This window comes from Dendropsophus ebraccatus, unplaced genomic scaffold, assembly GCF_027789765.1.
Source record: "Dendropsophus ebraccatus isolate aDenEbr1 unplaced genomic scaffold, aDenEbr1.pat pat_scaffold_458_ctg1, whole genome shotgun sequence".
In the NCBI taxonomy this organism is placed as follows: Eukaryota; Metazoa; Chordata; class Amphibia; order Anura; family Hylidae; genus Dendropsophus; species Dendropsophus ebraccatus.
The window spans coordinates 48,190-68,603 of record NW_027210064.1 but is presented as its reverse complement, the minus strand read 5'-3'; the positions used below and the strand labels follow the sequence as shown (position 1 = coordinate 68,603).

General features: G+C 44.8%; 1 protein-coding gene across 4 annotated transcripts in view; it reads right to left on the bottom strand.

The window, feature by feature from the left end:
* LOC138776594 (uncharacterized) overlaps positions 1-20,414 on the bottom strand; it is a 55,315-nt gene that overhangs the window by 10,658 nt on the left and 24,243 nt on the right. For 3 of the 4 annotated variants that reach the window (XM_069956158.1, XM_069956157.1, XM_069956159.1), the window contains exons 4-5: positions 14,516-14,552; positions 13,201-13,241 (exon numbers count right to left, since the gene is read on the bottom strand). The exons of the other annotated variant lie outside the window; for it this stretch is intronic. In XM_069956158.1, the coding sequence (XP_069812259.1) occupies positions 13,201-13,241; positions 14,516-14,552 (78 nt within the window). The remainder of the gene's footprint in view (positions 1-13,200; positions 13,242-14,515; positions 14,553-20,414) is intronic. 4 annotated transcript variants of the gene reach the window in all.

Below are 20,414 nucleotides of genomic sequence, written 5' to 3'. Positions count from 1 at the left end.
AACTTTGACAGCTGCATCTGAAAACTTTATTAGCTGGCACGGCGATACATGCTGCACCCGGGACCGCGGCGGTTCAGAGCGGAGCCAGCGCGCGGCCCCACTTTGAAGTTACCTAGGCGACCTTGGGACGTACAGGTACGCCCAGGGTCGCCTAGGGGTTAAAGGAGAAGTCCAGAGAAAATTTTTATTGAAGTATTGTATTGCCCCCCCCAAAAGTTATGCAAATCACCAACATACACTTATTAGGGGAAATGCTTATAAAGTGCACTTACTTTTTTCCCTGCACTTACTACTGCAGCAAGGCTTCACTTCCTAGATAACATGGTGATGTCACTTCCTGGATAACATGGTGAGGTCCCGACCTCCAGAGCTGTGCGGGCTGTGCCCCGTGTCCCCCTGACATCATCCTCTCCAGCAGCCACAGCCCGCACAGCTCTGGGAGTCGGGTTGTAACATCACCATTTTATCCAGGAAGTGACATCACCATGTTATCCAGGAAGCGAAGCCTTGATGCAGTAGTAAGTGCAGGGAAAAAAGCACTTTATAAGCATTTCCCATAACTTTTTGGGGGCTAATACAATACATTAATAAAAATTTTTTGCTAGACATCTCCTTTAACTAGTTAGCTGCCGGGCCTTGCACAGATCATGCTTACCTGTCTGCACTCCTACCTGCTTCTCAGCCTTGTGGTTCATTGACAGCCTGCTCATCCAATCAGTGGCTGCAGCAGGAAAGCGCAACGAGCAGGCCGTCAGAGAGCCGTGATCCAGAGAAGCAGGCGGGAGCACGGGCAGGTAAAGCATGATATGTCCCTTTCAGCTAGGTATGCCCCTGAAGCCAGATATGTCCCCTTCAGCCAAATACATCCTTTCCAGCCACATATACCCCTTTCAGCTAGATATGCCTCTACCATCCAGGTATGTCCCATGGAGCCAGATATGCCCCTTGCAGCCAGGTATGCTGTCTGTAGCTAGGTATGCTCCCTGCATTTAGATATGTTTTTAGGTGCCAGGTATGTCCCCTGTAGGTGGATATGTCTCTTCCAGACGGATTTGTTCCCTGAAGCTGGATATGCCCATTTCAGCCAGATCTGCCTCATGGAGTTGGATCATGTCCCTCCCATGTAGCCAGATAAGTCTCCCCAAGTAGTCAGATATCTCCCCATGTTGTCAAGATGCCTCCTTCTATGCAGCCAGATACCTCCCCCAATGTAGACAGATACCTTCCCCATGTAGCTAGATATCTCCTCATTGCAGCCAAATATGTCCTCATGTAGTCAAGCCCAGACCACCATGATGATTTCTTGCGGCTACAATTTATCTCTTCCCAGAAAAACTGCCAGACAAACATCTTAGGCTCCTGACATTTCCTTTAACTACTTATAGGAATACAGTAGTAATTCTGCTGTTTGGTATCATCTGCAGTTAAGTGACTAGGCGTGAGTTGCCCCTGTATGTAGGATCCCCCGTATAGTAATAATGCCCCCCGGTGTGCCCTCCATATAGTAATACTGCCCCTGCTGTGACTCGCTGTGACTCCATATAGCATAATGTCTCCTGCTGTGCCTCCATATAGTAATAATGTCTCCTGCTGGGCCTCCATATAGTATTAATGCCTCCTGCAGTGCCCTCCATATAGTAATAATGCCTCCTGCTGTGCCTCCATATAGTAATAATGCCTCCAGTTGTGCCCCCATATTGTATTAATATCCCCTGTTGTGCCTCCATATAGTACTGTCTCCTTCTGTGCCCCCTTATAGTAATAATACCTCCTGCTGTGCCCCCATATAGTAATAATGTCTCCTACTTAGCCATATAGTAATAATGCCTCCTGCTGTACTCCCATATAATAATAATGCCCCATGCTGTGCCCCCATATAGTAATAATGCCTCCTGCTGTACCCCCATATAGTTATACCCCTACTTTGCCTCCATATAGTAATAATGCCCCCTGCTATGCCCTCACCTGCTATGTCCCCATAGTAAATGCCCCCTGCCCTGCTGTGCCATCATAATACTGCCCCCTGAGCCCCATAGCAAAGCCATGGGGGGGGGGGGGCAAGAAAGGAAGAGGTGATGGGGGAGAGAGGGGGTAAGGGGGAGAGGAAGAGAGAGGCGGTGAAGGGGGTGAGGAGGAGAGGAAGAGGGAGGAGGTAAAAGGGGTAAGGGGGAGATGAAGAGAAGAGAGGAAAAAGGGGTTGGAGAGAGAGGAGGGAAAGAGGAGGTGATGGGGAGGAGACAAGAGAGGGTGAGGGGGAGAGGAGGTAAAGGTGGGTGAGGGGAGAGAGGAGGGGGTGATGGGGGAGAGGACAAGAGAAGGGTGAGGGGGAAGGAAGAGAGAGGAGGTAGAGGAGAGGGGAGGTGAAGGGGGTAGGAGGAGGAGAGAGGGGGTGAGAGGGATAGAGGAGGTGATGGGGAAGAGGTAACAGAGGTGAGGGGGCAGAGAGGGGGGAGGGAGGAGGGAAAGAGTAGGTAATGGGGAGAGAGGAGGTAAAGGGGGTAAGGGGGAGAGGAGGGAAATAGGAGGTGATGGGGTGAGAAGAGGACAACGGGGTGAGGGTGAAGAGAGGGGAAGGGGGGAGAGAGGAGGAGTTAAAGAGGTGATGAGGGAGAGGAGGAGAGAGGGAACGTGGGGGGGGGGGAGGAAGAGAGAGGAGTTGGGGGGGAGAGGAGAAGATTAAAGGGGGGAGAGTAGGTGGAGGGGGTTGAAAGGATGTGGAGGAGGCAGAGAGGAGGTGGAGGGGGTAGAGAGGAGGTGACAGGGGGTGGATTTGGCATGGGGGAGAAACGTGCTCGGGGAGGGAGTGTGCCAGGGGTCTGAGAGGGGTCTTGCCAGCTCCCGGTCAGGGAACCACATCAGCGACGGGGTCGTAGTGCGCAGGACTACCCTGCCCGGGGCTCCTGCAGCAGTGGATTGTGGACTGGAAGATGGGGCCCCCACATCCACTGGCTGCCGCCACCTGTTCTCCCGATCCCTCGACTGGGGAGAAGCGGCAACGGCAGCTGTTGGACATGGGGGGGGGGGGCATCCCATTTCCAAGTCCACAATCCACTGCTGTAGGAGCCCCTGGCAAGGTAGCCCACGCACCACGACCCCCTCGCCACTGACTTTCTTTGAGTCCCCGCTGGTCTGGCGGCCGCCTGCTGGGACATCACCCAGCAGTCACATCTCCTCCTCGGCCTGCCAAGTCACGCGTGGGAAGAGTGTCCACCGGAGGCTGCTGCTGCTGCTTTGAGTCCTGTGACTCCATCCTTCCCCTAACAGCCTCACCATGCCCTTTCCCCCACAGAACGCTCTTGAGCAGCTGCTGGGGGAAGGAAGGAGAGAGCTGCCGCGGTGATTGGTGCCGGGACATTGCTCAGTGATGTCCTGACACCCAAAGAGATTATTTTCCCCCCACCTCCGACGTACCCACTCAACCTGCGGCGCGTACCCCAGGGTACCACAGGTTGAGAAACCCTGCTTTAAACAAGATAATACATTATCTGGCTGCACTCCCATCTGTTAATCAGGCTCCTAGGTCACTGACGTCCCGCTCAGCCAATAAGTGTGCTGTCCCACCATAACGGGACGTCAGGAACGCAGGCATTTAACGTATTATCTTATATAAAGCCCCGGCAGATTGGTTAAGGAGAATGTGGCTACATTTTCAACCCACTGCGAAAATATAGAGCCATAGGGCGTAACTGTACCACATATCTCAGCGGATTTTGCTGCAAATGCGGTACGTGTGAATGCAGCCGTAAAGTTAATATTTCAGCTGCAATTTATGTTCCAAGCTGCTGACAATGTTAGTTAGCCATTATATATATATATATATATATATATATATATATATATATATATATATATATGGTATCTCTTTGCTCTATCTGTGCTTCCATAACTCAAAAACATTTATTTTTATTCTTCTGTGCAAAAAGTAAGGGGGAAAAAAAAGGCCTTCCCAAGCTCCTGATCTGCTGCAAGCTGGAATGCCTCCTTGTTTCAAATGTAGATTCTGATGGCTTAGTCGGTTTCTGGTGTTTTTAACACATTTGTGACTGACAGCTAACCATTGTATGGCATTGTTTCAGCGTTTTTGTGAGCACTCTCTCGATGACGTGTGCTATAAGGAGATATTAGCAGGTTAGATACTTCTAACCTGATTATATAGTTCCCTTTTAACAATGTTTTTGTGCATAACCACTGTCAGAAGCAAGGGCTGGACACAAACTTATGTTGCTTATGTCTGGGGAGCAGAGGCCCATTTAAACTTCTTTCCCATAGTATACCTTCTGACACAGCGGTGCCGAAACCTAATAAAGAAGGTATACCTACCTATCCCCATGTCCCTGCAGCGCTGCTTACTGATTTCCCACAGTCTCCTGTAGGATCCTTCTGCTGAAATGTCATGTATGCTTCTGAACTACTGCCTGCTCAGCCAATCAGTGACTAGGACGGGACTCCGCTGCAGTCACCGACTGGCTGAACGGGCAATCCATCAGAGGGGCTTTGACGTTTCAGCAGCACGATCCAGGTACGTGACATACCCAGATGCCCGCTGAAAATTGAACGGCTGTCAAAGACTCAACATCAACAAAACGGAGGCGCAGGGACGGGTTAAGCATATGTTCTTATTATTTTCCCACACCCCTTTGCCTGCCTGTCATTTAAAAAAATTGTGGGACTTCCACTTTAAGGCTGCGTTCACACTACGTATATTTCAGTCAGTATATGTATATTTCAGTCAGTATATTTCAGTCAGTATTGCAACCAAAACCAGGAGTGGATTAAAAACATAGAAAGGATCTGTTCACAAAATGTTGAAATTGAGTGGATGGCCGCCATTTAATGGCAAATATTTGCTGTTATTTTAGAACAACGGCTGTTATATTGAAATAATGGCAGTTATTTACTGTTATATGGCAGCCATCCACTCAATTTCAACATTGTGTGAACAGATCCTGTGTTTTTAATCCACTCCTGGTTTTGGTTGCAATACTGACTGAAATATACTGACTGAAATATACGTAGTGTGAACGCAGCCTAAGCTGGGTTCACACTACGTATATTTCAGTCAGTATTGTGGTCCTCATATTGCAACCAAAACCAGGAGTGGATTGAATACACAGAAAGGATCTGTTCACACAATGTTGAAATTGAGTGGATGGCCGCCATTTAATGGCAAATATTTGCTGGTATTTTAAAACAACGGCTGCTGTATTGAAATAATGGCCGTTATTTACTGTCATATGGCGGCCAGCCACTCAATTTCAACAGAGCCTTTCTGTGTTTTTAATCCACTCCTGGTTTTGGTTGCAATATGAGGACCACAATACTGACTGAAATATACGTAGTGTGAACCCAGCCTCAAAGTAAAAGGTGTCTACTTTCAGAAAATACCATATTTTATATGTATAAGACGACTTTTTAACCCCGAAAAATCTTCTCAGAAGTCAGAGGTCGTCTTATATGCCAGGTATGGTCATAGAAACAAAGAAGATTGTCAGCAGAAAAAGACCACTGGGTCCATCTAGTCTGCCCTTTTAGTATTTTCTTTCTTATTATCTTCGGATAGATGTATGTTTATCCCAGGCGTGTTTAAATTATGTTATTGTAGATTTACCAACCACCTCTGCTGGAAGTTTGATCCCGGTATCTACTACTCTTTCAGTAAAATAATATTTTCTCACATTGCTTCTGATCTTTCCCCCAACTAACCTCTCACTGTGTCCTCTTGTTCTTGAGCTCAGTTTTGTTTACTAAAAACACTCCCCTCTTGGACCTTATTTAGTCCTTTAACCCCTTCAAGACTAAGCCTATTTGGGCCTTAATGACCAGGCTCATTTTTCAAAATCTGACCTGTCTCACTTTATGCGCTTATAGCTCAATGTTGCTTTAACGTATGCTAGCGATTCTGAGATTGTTTTTTCGTCACATATGGCACTTTATATTAGTGGCAAAATGTGGTCGCTACTTTGTGTGTTTTTTGTGAAAAACATCAAAATAACATGAAAAATAAAAAAAATTAGCATTTTATGAACTTTCATATTCTCTGCTTCTAAAAAAAGAAAGTCGTATCACATAAATTAGTTACTAAGTTACTTATTATCAATATGTCCTCTTCTGGCATAATTTCATAAACATTTTACTTTTTTAGGGTGTTACGGGGCTTAGAAATTTATCAGCAAATTATCACATTTCCGTGAAAGTTTCCAAAACTGATTTTTTTTAGGGACCAGTTCTTTTTTAAGTTGATTTAGGAGGCTTGTATACTGGAAACCCCCATAAGTGACCCCATTTTGGAAACTAGACACCTTAAAGAATTAATCTAGGGGTATAATGAGAATTTTAACCCTACAGGGGCTGGAGGAAAGTATTCACCATTAGGCTGTAAAAAAATGGAAAATTAAAATTTTCCAATAATTCAGATTAGATTAAAGTTTCTCATTTTCAAAAGGAACATGAGAGAAAAAGCACCCCAAAGTTTGTAACACAGGTTCTCTTGAGTACAACGGTACCCCATATGTGGGTGTAAACCACTGTTTGGGCACAAAGGGGGGGTCAGAAGGGAAGGAGCGCCAATTAGCTTTTTCAATGCAGATTTTGCTGATAAAGTTTCTGAGCGCCAGGTGCGTTTGCAGAGCCCCTGTAGTGTCAGCAGAGAGAGAAACCACAATAAGTCACCCCATTTTGGAAAGTACACCCCTCAAAGAATTTTGGGGTGTAGTGAGCATTTTGACCCCACAGGTATTAGAGGAAAGTATTTAAAAGTAGACATTAAAATTGAAAAACTCGAATTTTTCCAATAATATATTCCTTTAGTTTGAAATTTCTCAATTTAACGAGAAACAGGAGAGAAAATTCACCCCACAATCTGTAACGCAGGTTCTCCTGAGTAGAACGGTACCCCAAATGTGGGCATAAACCACTGCATGGGCACACAGGGGGGCTCAAAAGGAAAGGAGCGCCAATTAGCTTTTTCAATGCAGATTTTGCTGTAGAGGTTTCTGAGCGCCAGGTGCGTTTGCAGTGCCCCTGTAGTGCCAGCGGAGTAAACTCTCGCCATAAGTCACCCCATTTTGGAAAGTGCACCCCTCAAAGAATACATCTTGGGGTGTGGTGAGCATTTTGGCCCCACAGATGTTAGAGGAAAGTATTCAAAATTGGCCAGTAAAAATGGAAAACTCGAATTTCTTCAATAATACAGGTATGTTCCTTTAGTTTGAAGTTTCTCAATTTCACGAGGAACAGGAGAGAAAATTCATCCCAAAATCTGTAACGCAGGTTCTCCTGAGTAGAACGGTACCCCATATGTGGGTATAAACCACTGTATGGGCACACAGCCGGGCTCAGAAGGAGGGGGCGCCAATTAGCATTTTCAGTGCATGATTTATCTGAAGAACTTTCTGAGCACCAGGTGCGTTTGCAGCGCCTCTGTAGTGTCAGCAGAATAGAACCCCCCCAAAAGTCACCCCATTTTGGAAAGTGCACCCCTCAAATAATACATTTTGGGGTGTGGTGAGCATTTTGACACCACAGGTATTAGAGGAAAGTATTCAAAATTGGCCAGTAAAAATGAAAAACTTAAATTTTTCCAATAACATGTTGGTTTAGTTTGAAATTTCTAAATTTCACAAGGAACAGGAGAAAAAAAAATGTACCCCAAAATCTGTAACACAGGTTCTCCTGAGTACAACGGTACCCCATATTTGGGCATAAACCACTGTATGGGCACACAGCAGGGCTCAGAAGGGAAGGAGCGCCAATTTGCTGGAGCAAAACCGCAGCTAGTAACAGTTATTACAAAAGCGCAGTTACTAAAATACAATAAAAAATGAGATTACAAGTAATGTGGGGTGGGTACGGAGAGTCTGGGGTGGTTCCGGGTAATCTGGAGTTGGTTACGGGCAACCTGGGGTGGTTACGGGTAATCTGGGGTGGATACCGACAACCTGGGGTGGTTACGGGTAATCTGGAGTATATACGGACAACCAGGGGTGGTTACGGATAATCTGGGGTGGATATGGTCAACATGGGGTAGTCATGGGCAACCTGCGGTGATTACGGCAACCTGGGGTGGTTATAGGCAACGTGGGGTGGTTACAGTCAACGTGGGGTGGTTATGTCTGGACTGGAGGACGGAGGGTGACTGGGGGGGTGGGGGGCGACTTGGGGGACGGAGACTTACACTTTTTATCCCGTCACCAATCATTTATGGTGACGGGATAAAAAGTGCCGGCGGCACATGGCACAAGCGATAAGCGGTATATAGTATATATCGCCGATCGCCTGTTCCGGGACCCCACAGGGGTGGTCCCCGATCACTGCCCGATGCTCTCCGCTACCTCCGGTGGCGGAGAGCATGGGGCTTTGATTATTTATTTATTTTCCATTGCTGTGAACAGACATAAGTCTGTTCACATCGATGGCGGCGGCCATTTTGGATCCGATGGCCGCCGGGGGAGGGAGCGGGTTAGTGACCAGCCTACTAGGGGGGCTGATCTGGGGTCTGATTGATTTATTTCATCTCCCCCCACCGTGGATTCACGGTGGGGAGAGATGAAAGGCAGTGCAGCGCCGGCCCATTAGTGACCGCTGATACTAGCCGGGATCCAGGCACGGCACGGATCTCGGCAGTTGCGGCGGGGGCCCGGCTATCATTGACAGCCGGGACCCGCCGGGGATGACAGGAGTGCAGCTCCTGCGCCCCTGTCATCTCGAGGACGTACCGGCACGTCCATCTGCAGGAACGGGCTGCAGATTTGGACGTGCCGGTACGTCCATATGGGGCAAGGGGTTAACATACATAAAGGTTTAATCATGTCCCCCCTTTCCCTTCTTTCCTCCAGACTATACAGATTCAAATCCTTAAGTCTTTCCTGATATGGTTTATGCCTCACACCCTCCACCATTTTTGTAGCCCATCTTTGGACCCGTTCTATTTTATCAATGTCCTTTTTTAGATGAGGTCTCCATAACTGGACACAGTATTCCAGATGTGGCCTCACCAGAGCTCTATACAGGGGGATCACAATCTCCCTCTTGCTACTGGTTATACCTCTAGCTATACACCCCAGCATGAGATTTGCTTTCCCCACCGCCTGGTTGCACTGGTGACTCATTATAAGGCTGTCAAAAATCACTACCCCTAAATCCTTCTCTTCTGAAGTCTTCTCCCAACACAGGATTCCTCCCTCCTAAATGCATTATTTTACATTTGGAAACGTTGAACTTCAATTTCTACTGTTTGGACCACTTATCTAGCAAAGCTAAATCATTTTCCACATTACTGACACCTCCAGGAATATCAACCCTGTTGCACACTTTTGTGTCGTCAGCAAACAGACAAACTTTACCTACCAAACCTTCTCCTATGTCACTTACAAACATATTAAAAAGAATAGGACCCAGAACAGACCCTTGTGGCACACCACTTGTAACCAGTCTCTGCTCGGAATATACACCATTAACAACAACCCTCTGATAGTTATCCTTCAGCCAACCACAAATCCACTTAACTATCCAGGGATTAAGTCCAATTTTCTCCAACTTCTCTATCAGCTCTTTATAAGGAACTGTATCAAAAGCTTTGCTGAAGTCCAGATAGGCGATATCCTCAGCACCACCTTCATCCAGCACTTTTGTGCCATAATCAAAGAAATCAATGACATTAGTCTGACATGATCGGCCCTCAGTAAAGCCATGCTGGTTTGGATCCATCAAATTGTTGATTCTTAGGTGATCCATTATCTTCTTTTTAGAAGAGTTTCCAACATTTTTACTATTACAGATGTTAAACTCACTGGCCTGTAGTTACTGGGCTCTTCTCTACTCCCCTTCTTATGGATTGGTATAACATTGGCCGTTCTCCAATCATCGGGGACATCTCCTGTTAGTAGGGATTGGTTATACAGATCTGTCAGGGGGGCAACAATCACAGATCCGAGTTCTTTAAGAACCCTGGGATGGACGCCATCTGGACCCATCGTCTTATTCAGCTTTAAAAGGGCAACTTCCTCTGCAACTTCAGCCTCTGAAAATACTGGAGCTGAACCCATATAACTGGAGGCAATGCTGTGTCCAATTATCCTGTAATTGTGAAGGCCGCCTTCTGAAAACACTGAGCAGAAGTAACTATTTAAATAGTCAGGGACCGCCTTATCTCCATCAATAAACCTATTCTCCCCATTACTTATTTTAGTAATGCTGCAACCATTCTTCTTCTTCCTGTCACTTATATATGTGAAGGTTTTATTCCCTGCAGTAACAGATTTTGCCATTTCTTCTTCTTTTGAGGCTTTAGCAGCATTTATAATCTGCTTTGCCTCCTTCTGTTTACTTTTATACGCCTCTCTGTCAGCTTCATTTCCAGTCTTCTTATACTTCCTATACGCTGCCTTTATTCACTTTACAATGGCCTTAACCTCTCTAGTAAACCATAATGGATTCTTCTTCCTTTTACTAACTTCTCGCACATGTAGTCTAGTTGCCTTTAACCTTAGCGTCCCATGACGTACCTGGTACGTCATGGTGCCGCGGGGGGTGTTCAGAGCGGGGTCCCACCGGGACCCCGTTCTGAACGGCACCGATCCCAGCTGTATCTGCAGCCGGGCAGTTCCTCTATTAGCCGGCGCGGGTCCCGTTGCAGCGCCGGCTAATTAAGCACTTCAATGCAGCTGTCAAACCTGACAGCTGCATTGAAGTGCTTTGTACTGCACGACCCTGGTGTCTAGTGGCACGGATCTCCCCCCCCCCCCCCCCCCCCCCCCCGCGCGATGCGATCGCGGGGAGGAGATCCGTTCTTCTGGCCGACCCGGGTCTCAGCGTCGGAATGACGCTGACCCCGGCTCGGCAATAGATTGCTATGGCCTGCAGCAGGCCACAGCAATCTATCACCGATTACAATGATCTTTGCTGTGTATGTACACAGCATTGATCTCTATGAGAGATCAGTGCTGTCTATATACAAGTCCCCCAGGGGGGCTTCTAGTTTATGTAAAAAAAAAAGTAAAAATGTGTTTTAATTAATAAAAAATCCCCTCCCCTAATAAAAGTCCAAATCACCCCCCTGTTCCCATTTTATAAATATAAATAATAAATAAACAAATAAATAAACATATTTGGTATCGCCGCGCACGTAATCGCCCAAACTATTAATTAATCACATTCCTGATCTCGCACGGTAAACTGCGTCAGCGCCAAAAAAATTCCAAAGTGCAAAATTGCACATTTTTGGTCGCATCAAATCCAGAAAAAAATGTAATAAAAAGCGATCAAAAAGTCGTATTTGCGCAATCAAGGTACCAATAGAAAGAACGCATCATGGCGCAAAAAATGACACCTGACACAGCCCCATAGACCAAAGGATAAAAGCGCTATAAGCCTGGGAATGGAGCGATTTTAAGAAACATATATTTGTTAACAATGGTTTGAATTTTTTACAGGCCATCAGATAATATAAAAGTTATACATGTTACATATCATTGTAATCGTAACGACTTGAGGAACATGCATAACAAGTCATTTTTCCATAGGGCGAACGGCGTGAAAGCAAAACCCCCCGAAATCAAAACAAATTCGGGTTTTTTTTCAATTTGACAGCGCAAATTATTTTTTTCCGGATTCGCAGCATATTTTATGGAAAAATAATGCCTGTCATTACAAAGTGCAATTGGTTTCGCAAAAAATAAGCGCTCATATAAGTCTCTAGGTGAAAAAATGCAAGCGCTATGGACTTTTAAACATAAAATGGAAAAAGCAAAAGCGCAAAAAACGAAAATTGGCTTTGACCTTAAGGGGTTAATGTGGCATTTTTTAATTCTGCCCACTGAGTGCTCGCTCCCGATGTTTTATACCACCCTCTTAATTCTTTATCTAAATACTCCCCCATTTTCTTCCTAAAATCCAGTACTCTTGTTGTAGTATGGGATTGGATGCAGTCAGTTTGTACGTCAAACCATAGACACTGGTGGTCACTGGAACCTACATTTTCTTCTACTCTAACTTCAGAAACCCGAGTAAAAATCTAGAATGTTCTCTCCTCTGGTTGGTGACTTCAATAGCTGTTTTAGAGATGCCCCTGTAAGGGTCCCTATTATATTCTTGCTTTTACATGTAAGTGCAGAAGGGATATTCCAATCCACATCTAGCATGTTGAAGTCACCCATAACTACACTGTCCCCCTTTAATTTAATGACATTTTAGTAATTTCATCCATCAGCATGCTATCATAGTTCTCACTTTGTCCCCGGAGGCCTATAGATAACACCGATTCTAAAAACAGATCCCTCTTTGGACTGCATGCAAACCCAGAGAGTCTCCAGCTCTTTATATGTATTTTGGATGACTGTCTATTTTAGACTATCCCTAACATAAATGGCTACCCCGCCTCCAGTTCTCTCTGCTCTGTCATTCCTGTACAAAATGTATCCCGGTATAGGTATTTACCAATCATTAGACTTTTTGGTCGCCGCATACGGTGGGGGAGCTCAAAAATGGCCGCATCCCAACCATATGCAGCGACCACTATGGAAAAACAATCCAACTCACCAGTGACCGGTTAGCGGCAGTTGCGCGTCTCCCATCATGTTCCTGGCGCAGGCAGTGTCTTTGCATAACACTGCCTGCACCGGAAACATGACAGGAGACACATGCCTACCGGGAAAGGGTCACAGGTGAGTTGTCGTTTTTTTCCCTTCAAGTTCGGTTAACCCCTGCCTGACCGCAGCAGGGTTACAGCTAGCAAACCCTGCTGGGGTCAGGCAGGGGTTAACATTTACCGGCGTATAAGACAAACCCCTAAAAATCTTATTAAAAGTCAGGGGTCGGAAAATACGGTATATAAAATGTGTGTATGGGGGGGGGGTTAGTGCAAATTTTTTCTTTTTGATATTGTAATTTCAGTGTTATTTGTACTGTTATGGCTACTGGAGGTACAAAATTCCCATAAACGCTTGGCAGTGAAAGGTTTAAGGGTTGACTTTGCAGAAAGATTGGTGACCTAATAAATAGCTCATTCCTTTTTTTTGTTTTGTTTTTTTTACTGCAAACAATCTAAATAGTATAAACTAATATAAGTTCATGAAGTTTATTGATTTTTTTTATTTGTAGCCACCAAAACATGTTCTAGTGGGTATAATCCATAGCATTCTTAGTACTCTATGCAGAGTTGAACTTTAATAAGAATCACCCAATATAATATATAGTAATATTTACCTCAGACTCTGTCAAATTAGTTTCCTCAAAGTTCTCAGTTTCTAAGAGAGATTAACAGAAAAAAAATAACATGACCAAAAGCACGGGCAAATATAAATTCCTTAACCCCTTCAGATCCAGGCTAAAAATAGCCTATACAGCCAGGCAAATTTTCATTTTTGTGTTTTAGTTTTTTTTCCTCCTCACCTTCTAAGAGGTATAGCACTGAGGCACACAGGGCACTGTGTGCATTTCCTGTAATAAGTGTATATAGGGGATTTGTATAACTTTTAAGAAGTAATACAATACTTTAATAAAAAATTTTGCCGGACTTCTCCTTTAATTATTTTTACATGTTTTATTTTTTTTTTATTTTTTCATTTTCACAACATAGACGGGTTAGTGATGGACTGCAGCGATGATCCTCATCTGCTATGAAGCAAGCTCAGCTCTTTCATAGCACTGTACCACTAAATGGTGTACAGATACAGCATGGGCCATTCAGCCACCGGCAGCCATGCTGGGTCCGTACAGAATAGGTCTAGGCCAAGGGTTAAGGACAAATGCCAATTTGGGGTTTTTGCTTGCCCTCCATAAACCATAATTTTTATTTTTACCATCTTAGGGGGAATTTTTTATGTTGTTCATGGTGTGGTCGCAGTTGTTGTCTTGATTTTTGTGGTCAGTACTATTACAACTATACCCAATTTGTGTGCGTGTGTTTTTTTTTTTTACATATAATGAAACAAATAAATTAGCATTTACTGTGTTCGAATACCACAGTTTTGACTGCGCCATTTAAAAAAATTAATAGGCCGAATAGAGCGATTGCTCTGCGTCAGTGTCTCCAGGCTACACGATCTCTGCTGTTGCAGTAAATCAGCTTTTGCTTTATTGTGGTCAAACAGCTTCTCACATAGTGACCTTCTATATATCTACACTCATGTATGTGCTGTTACTTATCAGTTTATTATACAGGGTCTTTGCTAACTAAAAATGACTCTTCTGGATAGAATGAAATTTGTATTCTGGATCATCAAGTTTAATAAGAATTTCAAATGGCATTCTATCTAGAAACAGAGACAATTATAGCAAGTGAAGAGCCAGTCTAACACGTATACTTATATGTAGGCTATAGCCTTGGGTACAATGGGATGTGATAGACACTAGCGCAAACTTTAAAACAGTATCGAAGCTCCCGACATCATAATTAATCATGATGCTGGGAGCTCCAAGGTCCACTACGCAGGACAACGTCCATGCACAGACGGGGTTTTGCAGATGTGTGCATTCTAAAAAGTCTTATGGGACAAATAAACTGTAAAATAGTCATTACCTTGGATGTGCTCTGCACTAACAACTCTGTCGGAGTTCTGTAATAAAGCACAATATTAGGATAAGAAAATAAGAAATGAATGAAGTAGTATGAAAGAACACTCATTAGATTTTGATCATTTAAAGGTATTTTTTTAACCCCCCAAAGTTCAGAAAGAATCCTCTGTATGTACAGTATTACCTCAGTTTCCCTGATGTATATAGCTTAAGAGTACTCCAGCAAAAGATTTTTTTTTTTTTTTTTTTTTAAATCAACTGGTGCCAGGAAGTGCCAGAGATTAGTAAGTACTTATCAGCTGCTGTATGGCCTGCAGGAAGTGGTTTGTTCTTTCCAACCTGGAGAGCAGGAGAGGGTTTTCTATAGGGATTTGCTACTGCAACATGGAATGAGGTGGCAGCAGAGAGCACTGTGTCAGACTGGAAAGAGTACACCACTTCATGCAGGACATACAGCAGCCAATAAGTACTGCAAGACAGAATTTTTTTTTTTTTTAATATAAGTAAAATTACAAATCTCTGTCACTTTTTGACACCAGTTGATTTGAAAGATTTTTTTTTCCATTGAAGTACCCCTTTAATTCCACCATGCTTCAACCCTTATGTCTGGGTTGCATCACTTCCTGTTAGTATTTTCACTCCAAGTGTCATGTCACAGCCAGTCTTTCCTATACCCACAGTGTCTCCTCCTCCCGGATAGCTCCATCCGTCCCCCAGCCTATCCTCTAACCCTGACAGTTTCCTGACAGTGATGCCATCTGCTGTCTCTGCTTATCACCAGAGCAGGGACACAGCACACGCTAAGGCATTTGAGTTTGCTCCAGTCCCCACCCGTCCCCAACCCTTCTAGTCCTGCCTGCTGTAAGAACAGCGCAAGATTAACAAAACATTCCAGGCAATGGCAAACAAGCGGGGATACATGACAACGTCACCGAAAGTTTGGAAATTACTCTTGTGAAAGGTCACATGACCTGGGTTTGGGTAATGTAATTATCTGATAATGACTATGAGTTTTTCAATATATTTAACATACAATGTTCAGCACAGAGTGAAGCACGTTGCTGCGCACTTCTTCTGGCTATGTACAGAGATTGGTAGGAGCCTTAGCATTGAGAACACAGACCATTCAAAACTTTTGACAAGTTTACATGTCATTTGAAAGGTTTTTTAAAATTACAGTACTGCTTTAACCCCTTAAGGACAGAGCCTGAAATGGCCTTAATGACAGAGACAAATTTTATGAATATGACCTGTGTCACTTTATTCATTAATAACTTCGGGATGCTTTTACCTATCTGGCTGATTCTGAGATTGTTTTCTCGTGACATATTGTACTTTACATTTCTGGTAAATTGGAGTCGATACTCATAACGAATCTTTATGAAAAAAAAACAAATAATGTGAAAAAATGTGAAAAACTGCATTTTTCCAACTTTGAAACTTTTTTGCGTATACAGAAAGTGGATATACCACATAAATTATATATTAAATAGCATTAGCAACATGTCTACTTTATGTTGGCGGCATTTATTAAACGATCTTTCATTTTTTTTTAGACAATAGGAAGCTTAAAACATTAGCAGCAAATTTCCAAATTTTCAGTAAAATTTCAAAATCAGATATTTTTAGGGACCTGTTCAGGTTTAAAGTGTATTTGAGGGGCCTGTATGTTAGAAAGCCCCACAAAGCACCCCATTTCAGAAACTGCACCCCCCCACTCTGCAAAAGCATATCCAGAAAGTGTTTTAACCCTTTAGGGGAGTCACAGAAATAAAAGCTAAGTGTGTAAGAAATTTGAAAATTTTAATTTTCTGTGCAGAGATTTTATTGTAATCCAATATTTTTCATAATTATAAACCTATTACCAGAGAAATGCACCCCAATATTGATTGCCCCGTTTCTGCAGTTTATAGAAATACCCCATATGTGGCCCTATTGCGCTATTTGACGCAACCACAAGCCTCAGATATAAGGGAGCACCTAGTGAATTTCAATGCCTCCGTTATATTTGGTCATTTCTGACTGTACCACTTCAGGTTGGCAGAGGCTCTGGGGTGCCAAAACCTAAAAAACACCCCTAAAGGAACACCATTTAGAAAACTACACCCCTCAAGGAATGTAACAAGGGGTGCGGTGAGCATCTGGACCCCACAGGTGCTTCACAGATTTTCCGAACAATATGGCGTGAAAAAAGAAAAATTTATTGTTTACACTAAAACGTTGTTCTAGCCTTCAATTAAGAGGAAAAAAAAGACACAAAATGTGTAGCGCAGTTTCTCCCGAGTACGGAAATACCCCACATGTGGACATAAAGTGCCAAGCGGGCGCAGGACGAGCCTCCAAAGGGAAGGAGTGCCAATTGGCTTTTGGAAGCTGGATTTCACTGGAATGGATTTCAAGGGCCATATCACATTTACAGAGCCTTGTGCTGCCAAGACACTGGAAACCCCCCACAAGTGACCCCATTCTGGAAACTACACCCCTCAAGGAATCTAACAAGGGGTGCAGTGAGCATATGGACCCCACTGGTGATGGGCACAAATGTGGAACAATGTGACGTAAAAGTAAAAAATTTCATTTTTTCACTTTCATGGCACAAATTTGCCCGTCATCAAGGGGTCCATATCCTCACTGCACCCCTTGTTAGATTCCCTGAGGGGTGCAGTTTCCAGAATGGGGTCACTTGTGGGGGGTTTCCAGTGTTTTGGCAGCACAAGGGCTCTGTAAATGCGACATGGCGTTCATCATCCATTCTAGCCAAATCCAACCTCCAAAATCCAAATGGCGCTCCTTCCCTTCGGAGGCTTGCCCTGCGCCCACATGGCGCTTTATGTCCACATGTGGGGTATTTTCGGACACGGGGGAAATTGCTCTACACATTTTGTTTTTCTTCCCCTCTTTTAACCCCTTGTGAAAATGATAAATTCAAGGCTAAACCAACACTATAGTGTAAAAAATGTAATATTTCATTTTCACGCCACATTGTTCCACATTTGTGCCCGTCACCAGTGGGGTCCATATGCTCACTACACCCCTTGTTACATTCCTTGAGGGGTGTAGTTTCCATATTGGGGTCACTTGTGGGGGGTTTCAACTGTCTTGGCCTTTTGAATGCAACATGGCCCCTCGAAATCCATTCCATCCAAATCCAGCCTTCAAAAACCAAATGGCGCTCCTTCCCTTCGGAGGCTTACCCTGCGCCCGCACGGCGCTTTATGTCCACATGTGGGGTATTTCCGTACTCAGGGGAAATTGCTCTACACATTTAGTGTTTTTTTTTATCTTTTAGCCCCTTGTGAAAATGAAAAAATCATGACAAGATTAATGATTTAGAGTAAAAATTTTACAAAAATTACACTAAATGTTGTTGGTCTAGCCTTGATTTTTTCCATTTCCACAAGGGGTTAAAAAGAAAATGAACACAAAACGTGTAGGGTAGTTTCCCCTGAGTACGAAAATACCCCACATGTGGGCATAATGTGCCATATGGGCACAGGGCAAGCCACCAAAGGGACAGAGCGCCATTTAGAGGCTGGAATGGAGGATGGAGGCCATGTCGCAATTACAAAGCTCCTGTGCTGCCAGGTCAGTAGAAACCCCTGACAAGTGACCCCATTCTGGAAACTACACCCCATAAGGAATCTAACAAGGGGTGCAGTGAGCATATGGACCCCACTGGTGACGGGCACTTACGTAGAACATGTGCCGAGAAAATAAAAAATACCATTTTTTTTCATTTTCACGTCCCAAATGTGGCCGTCACCAGGGGGCCATATCCCCGCTGCCCCCCTTGTTAGATTCCTTATCGGGTGTAGTTTCCAGAATGGGGTCACTTGTGGGGGGTTTCTACTGTCCTGGCCGCACAGAGGCTTTGTAATTGCATCATGGCATCCTCTAATGGGAATGGCGGCCATACCTACTTAGCTGGGAAAAAGGGACAATTCTAATTTATTTGGGGGTATTAGGCCAATTATTAGTTTATAAGGTTGGAAATGACAGGTGTCCATCAAATTCAACCTGTGTTGATCCAGAGGAAGGCAAAAAACCCTTGTGAGGCAGACGACAGTAGCCTCATCACAGGGGAAAAATTCCTTCCCGACTCCATAATGGCGATCAGAATAATCCCTGGATCAACGTGACCCCTGAAATAAGGAATAAGGGACAATAATTAGATAATGTAGAACTCCGATGACGTGCGGTGCGCCTTGGAGCGATCCAGTATGCAGAGGCCGGGGGGATCAGGACAGGTGTCACACTGGAAATCTCTTCATCTGAAAATCTGTCATCTCTTATTGGGACGGTACTGGCAGAAAAGACGTGTCTGGGGGGCAGCGTACGCTGCGCTACCCCCAGATACGTCACTGGATGATGAGGACGATGGCACTGGCTGTTTCGGTGTCGGAGGCAATAACGTATTCCTCTGACGCCGAAAACACCCTGGGGGTCATCTTTATACGGGGATTGGTATATGGGGTATGTAGTGGTGTAGTGTCAAACTTTATTCAATGTAGTGTGGTGTAATGTAGTGTTTTTTACGTGTTTTTTTATTACAGTAAGTATAAAAAAAAAAACCTACGCCAACAAAGGAGTTGCTGATAAATGCCGCACTTATGTGCGGCACTTATCATCAGACCGTGGCAGTAGAATATAGAAAAAAAAAACACCCTACGCCAAAAAGGAGGAGTTGCTGATTAGCAGCGCACTTTCGTGCGATGCTGATCAACACTCAGCGGCGATAGGGTGCGGAAAATAGAAAAAAAAAATTTTGGAAAAAAAACAAAACACTTTTTTACATTCTGAACGTCCCTGTAGCTGCTGATAAGTGTATTACACATATCAGCCGCTAGAGAGCAGCAGAGCGCAAAATACGGAAAAAGCCGACGCTGGAGCCGAAAATAGCCGAGAGAAGCTGAACATGACGTCACGGAGGAAGCCGAAGACCCGAACGAACACGAGGACGCCGCGAACCCGGAAGACGCCGATCAGGAGCCCGGGACAGGTGAGTAATGTACAAATACCTGCTCTGGACCCCTCGGCTACCTAGCTGGGGGGTCCAGAGCAGGTATTTACTATTTTGGGGGACTCTGATCGCCGTGCCACCGGCCCGATCGCAGTGAACGGCCGGCCGGTAGCGGCCGGCCGTTCACGGCGATCGGGCCGGTGGCACCGTGACCACCATTACTTTTTACAGTAATGGCGGTTGGTGCCGACCTCGGACAGCACCGACCGCCATTTTTTTCCGGGTCATCGGGTCACCGATGACCCGGAAAGGTTCCGATTGCCGCTATTGGCTGATCTGAATTGATCAGCCTATAGCGGCGATCGTAAGCACGGGGGGTGTTAACCACCCCCCGTGCCGTGAAGCTAAGATGGCCTGCTATGATTTATAGCAGGCCATCTTCCCCGATCGCTGTGTGCGAACACGCAGCGATCGGGGAAACATCGGGCGTAAATTTACGCCCTGATGCGCCAAGTACCAGGGCGCAAGGGCGTAAGTTTACGCCCGATGTCGTTAAGGGGTTAAAGGAGGGGGTGCAGAAACATGATTAACAATGTAAACTTACCTATCCCAGTGCCCTCATAGCGCTGCTCTCACCTCTTCTGCGCAGCTGGTGGAAGTAATTTTTGTCTGGTTTCCGTGTACATCATGGCCCAACTCCTCCTGCTGCAACGTCACAGACTGGCTGAAGGCTTGCCGCTTAGCCATTCAGTAACTGCAGCAGTGTCCCGCCCCAAAGCAAACCATCAGCCGGACATTTTAGCAGCAGAAAGTGCTGGAAGCTGGCAGAATGAAGATATTGGGAAGGCTGTGCTGCAAGGGCACAGGAATGGACAGGAATGGACAGGAATGGACAAGTTTATTGTTTCTTTAATGTTGTTTGCAGTGCCATTAAAAAACTCCC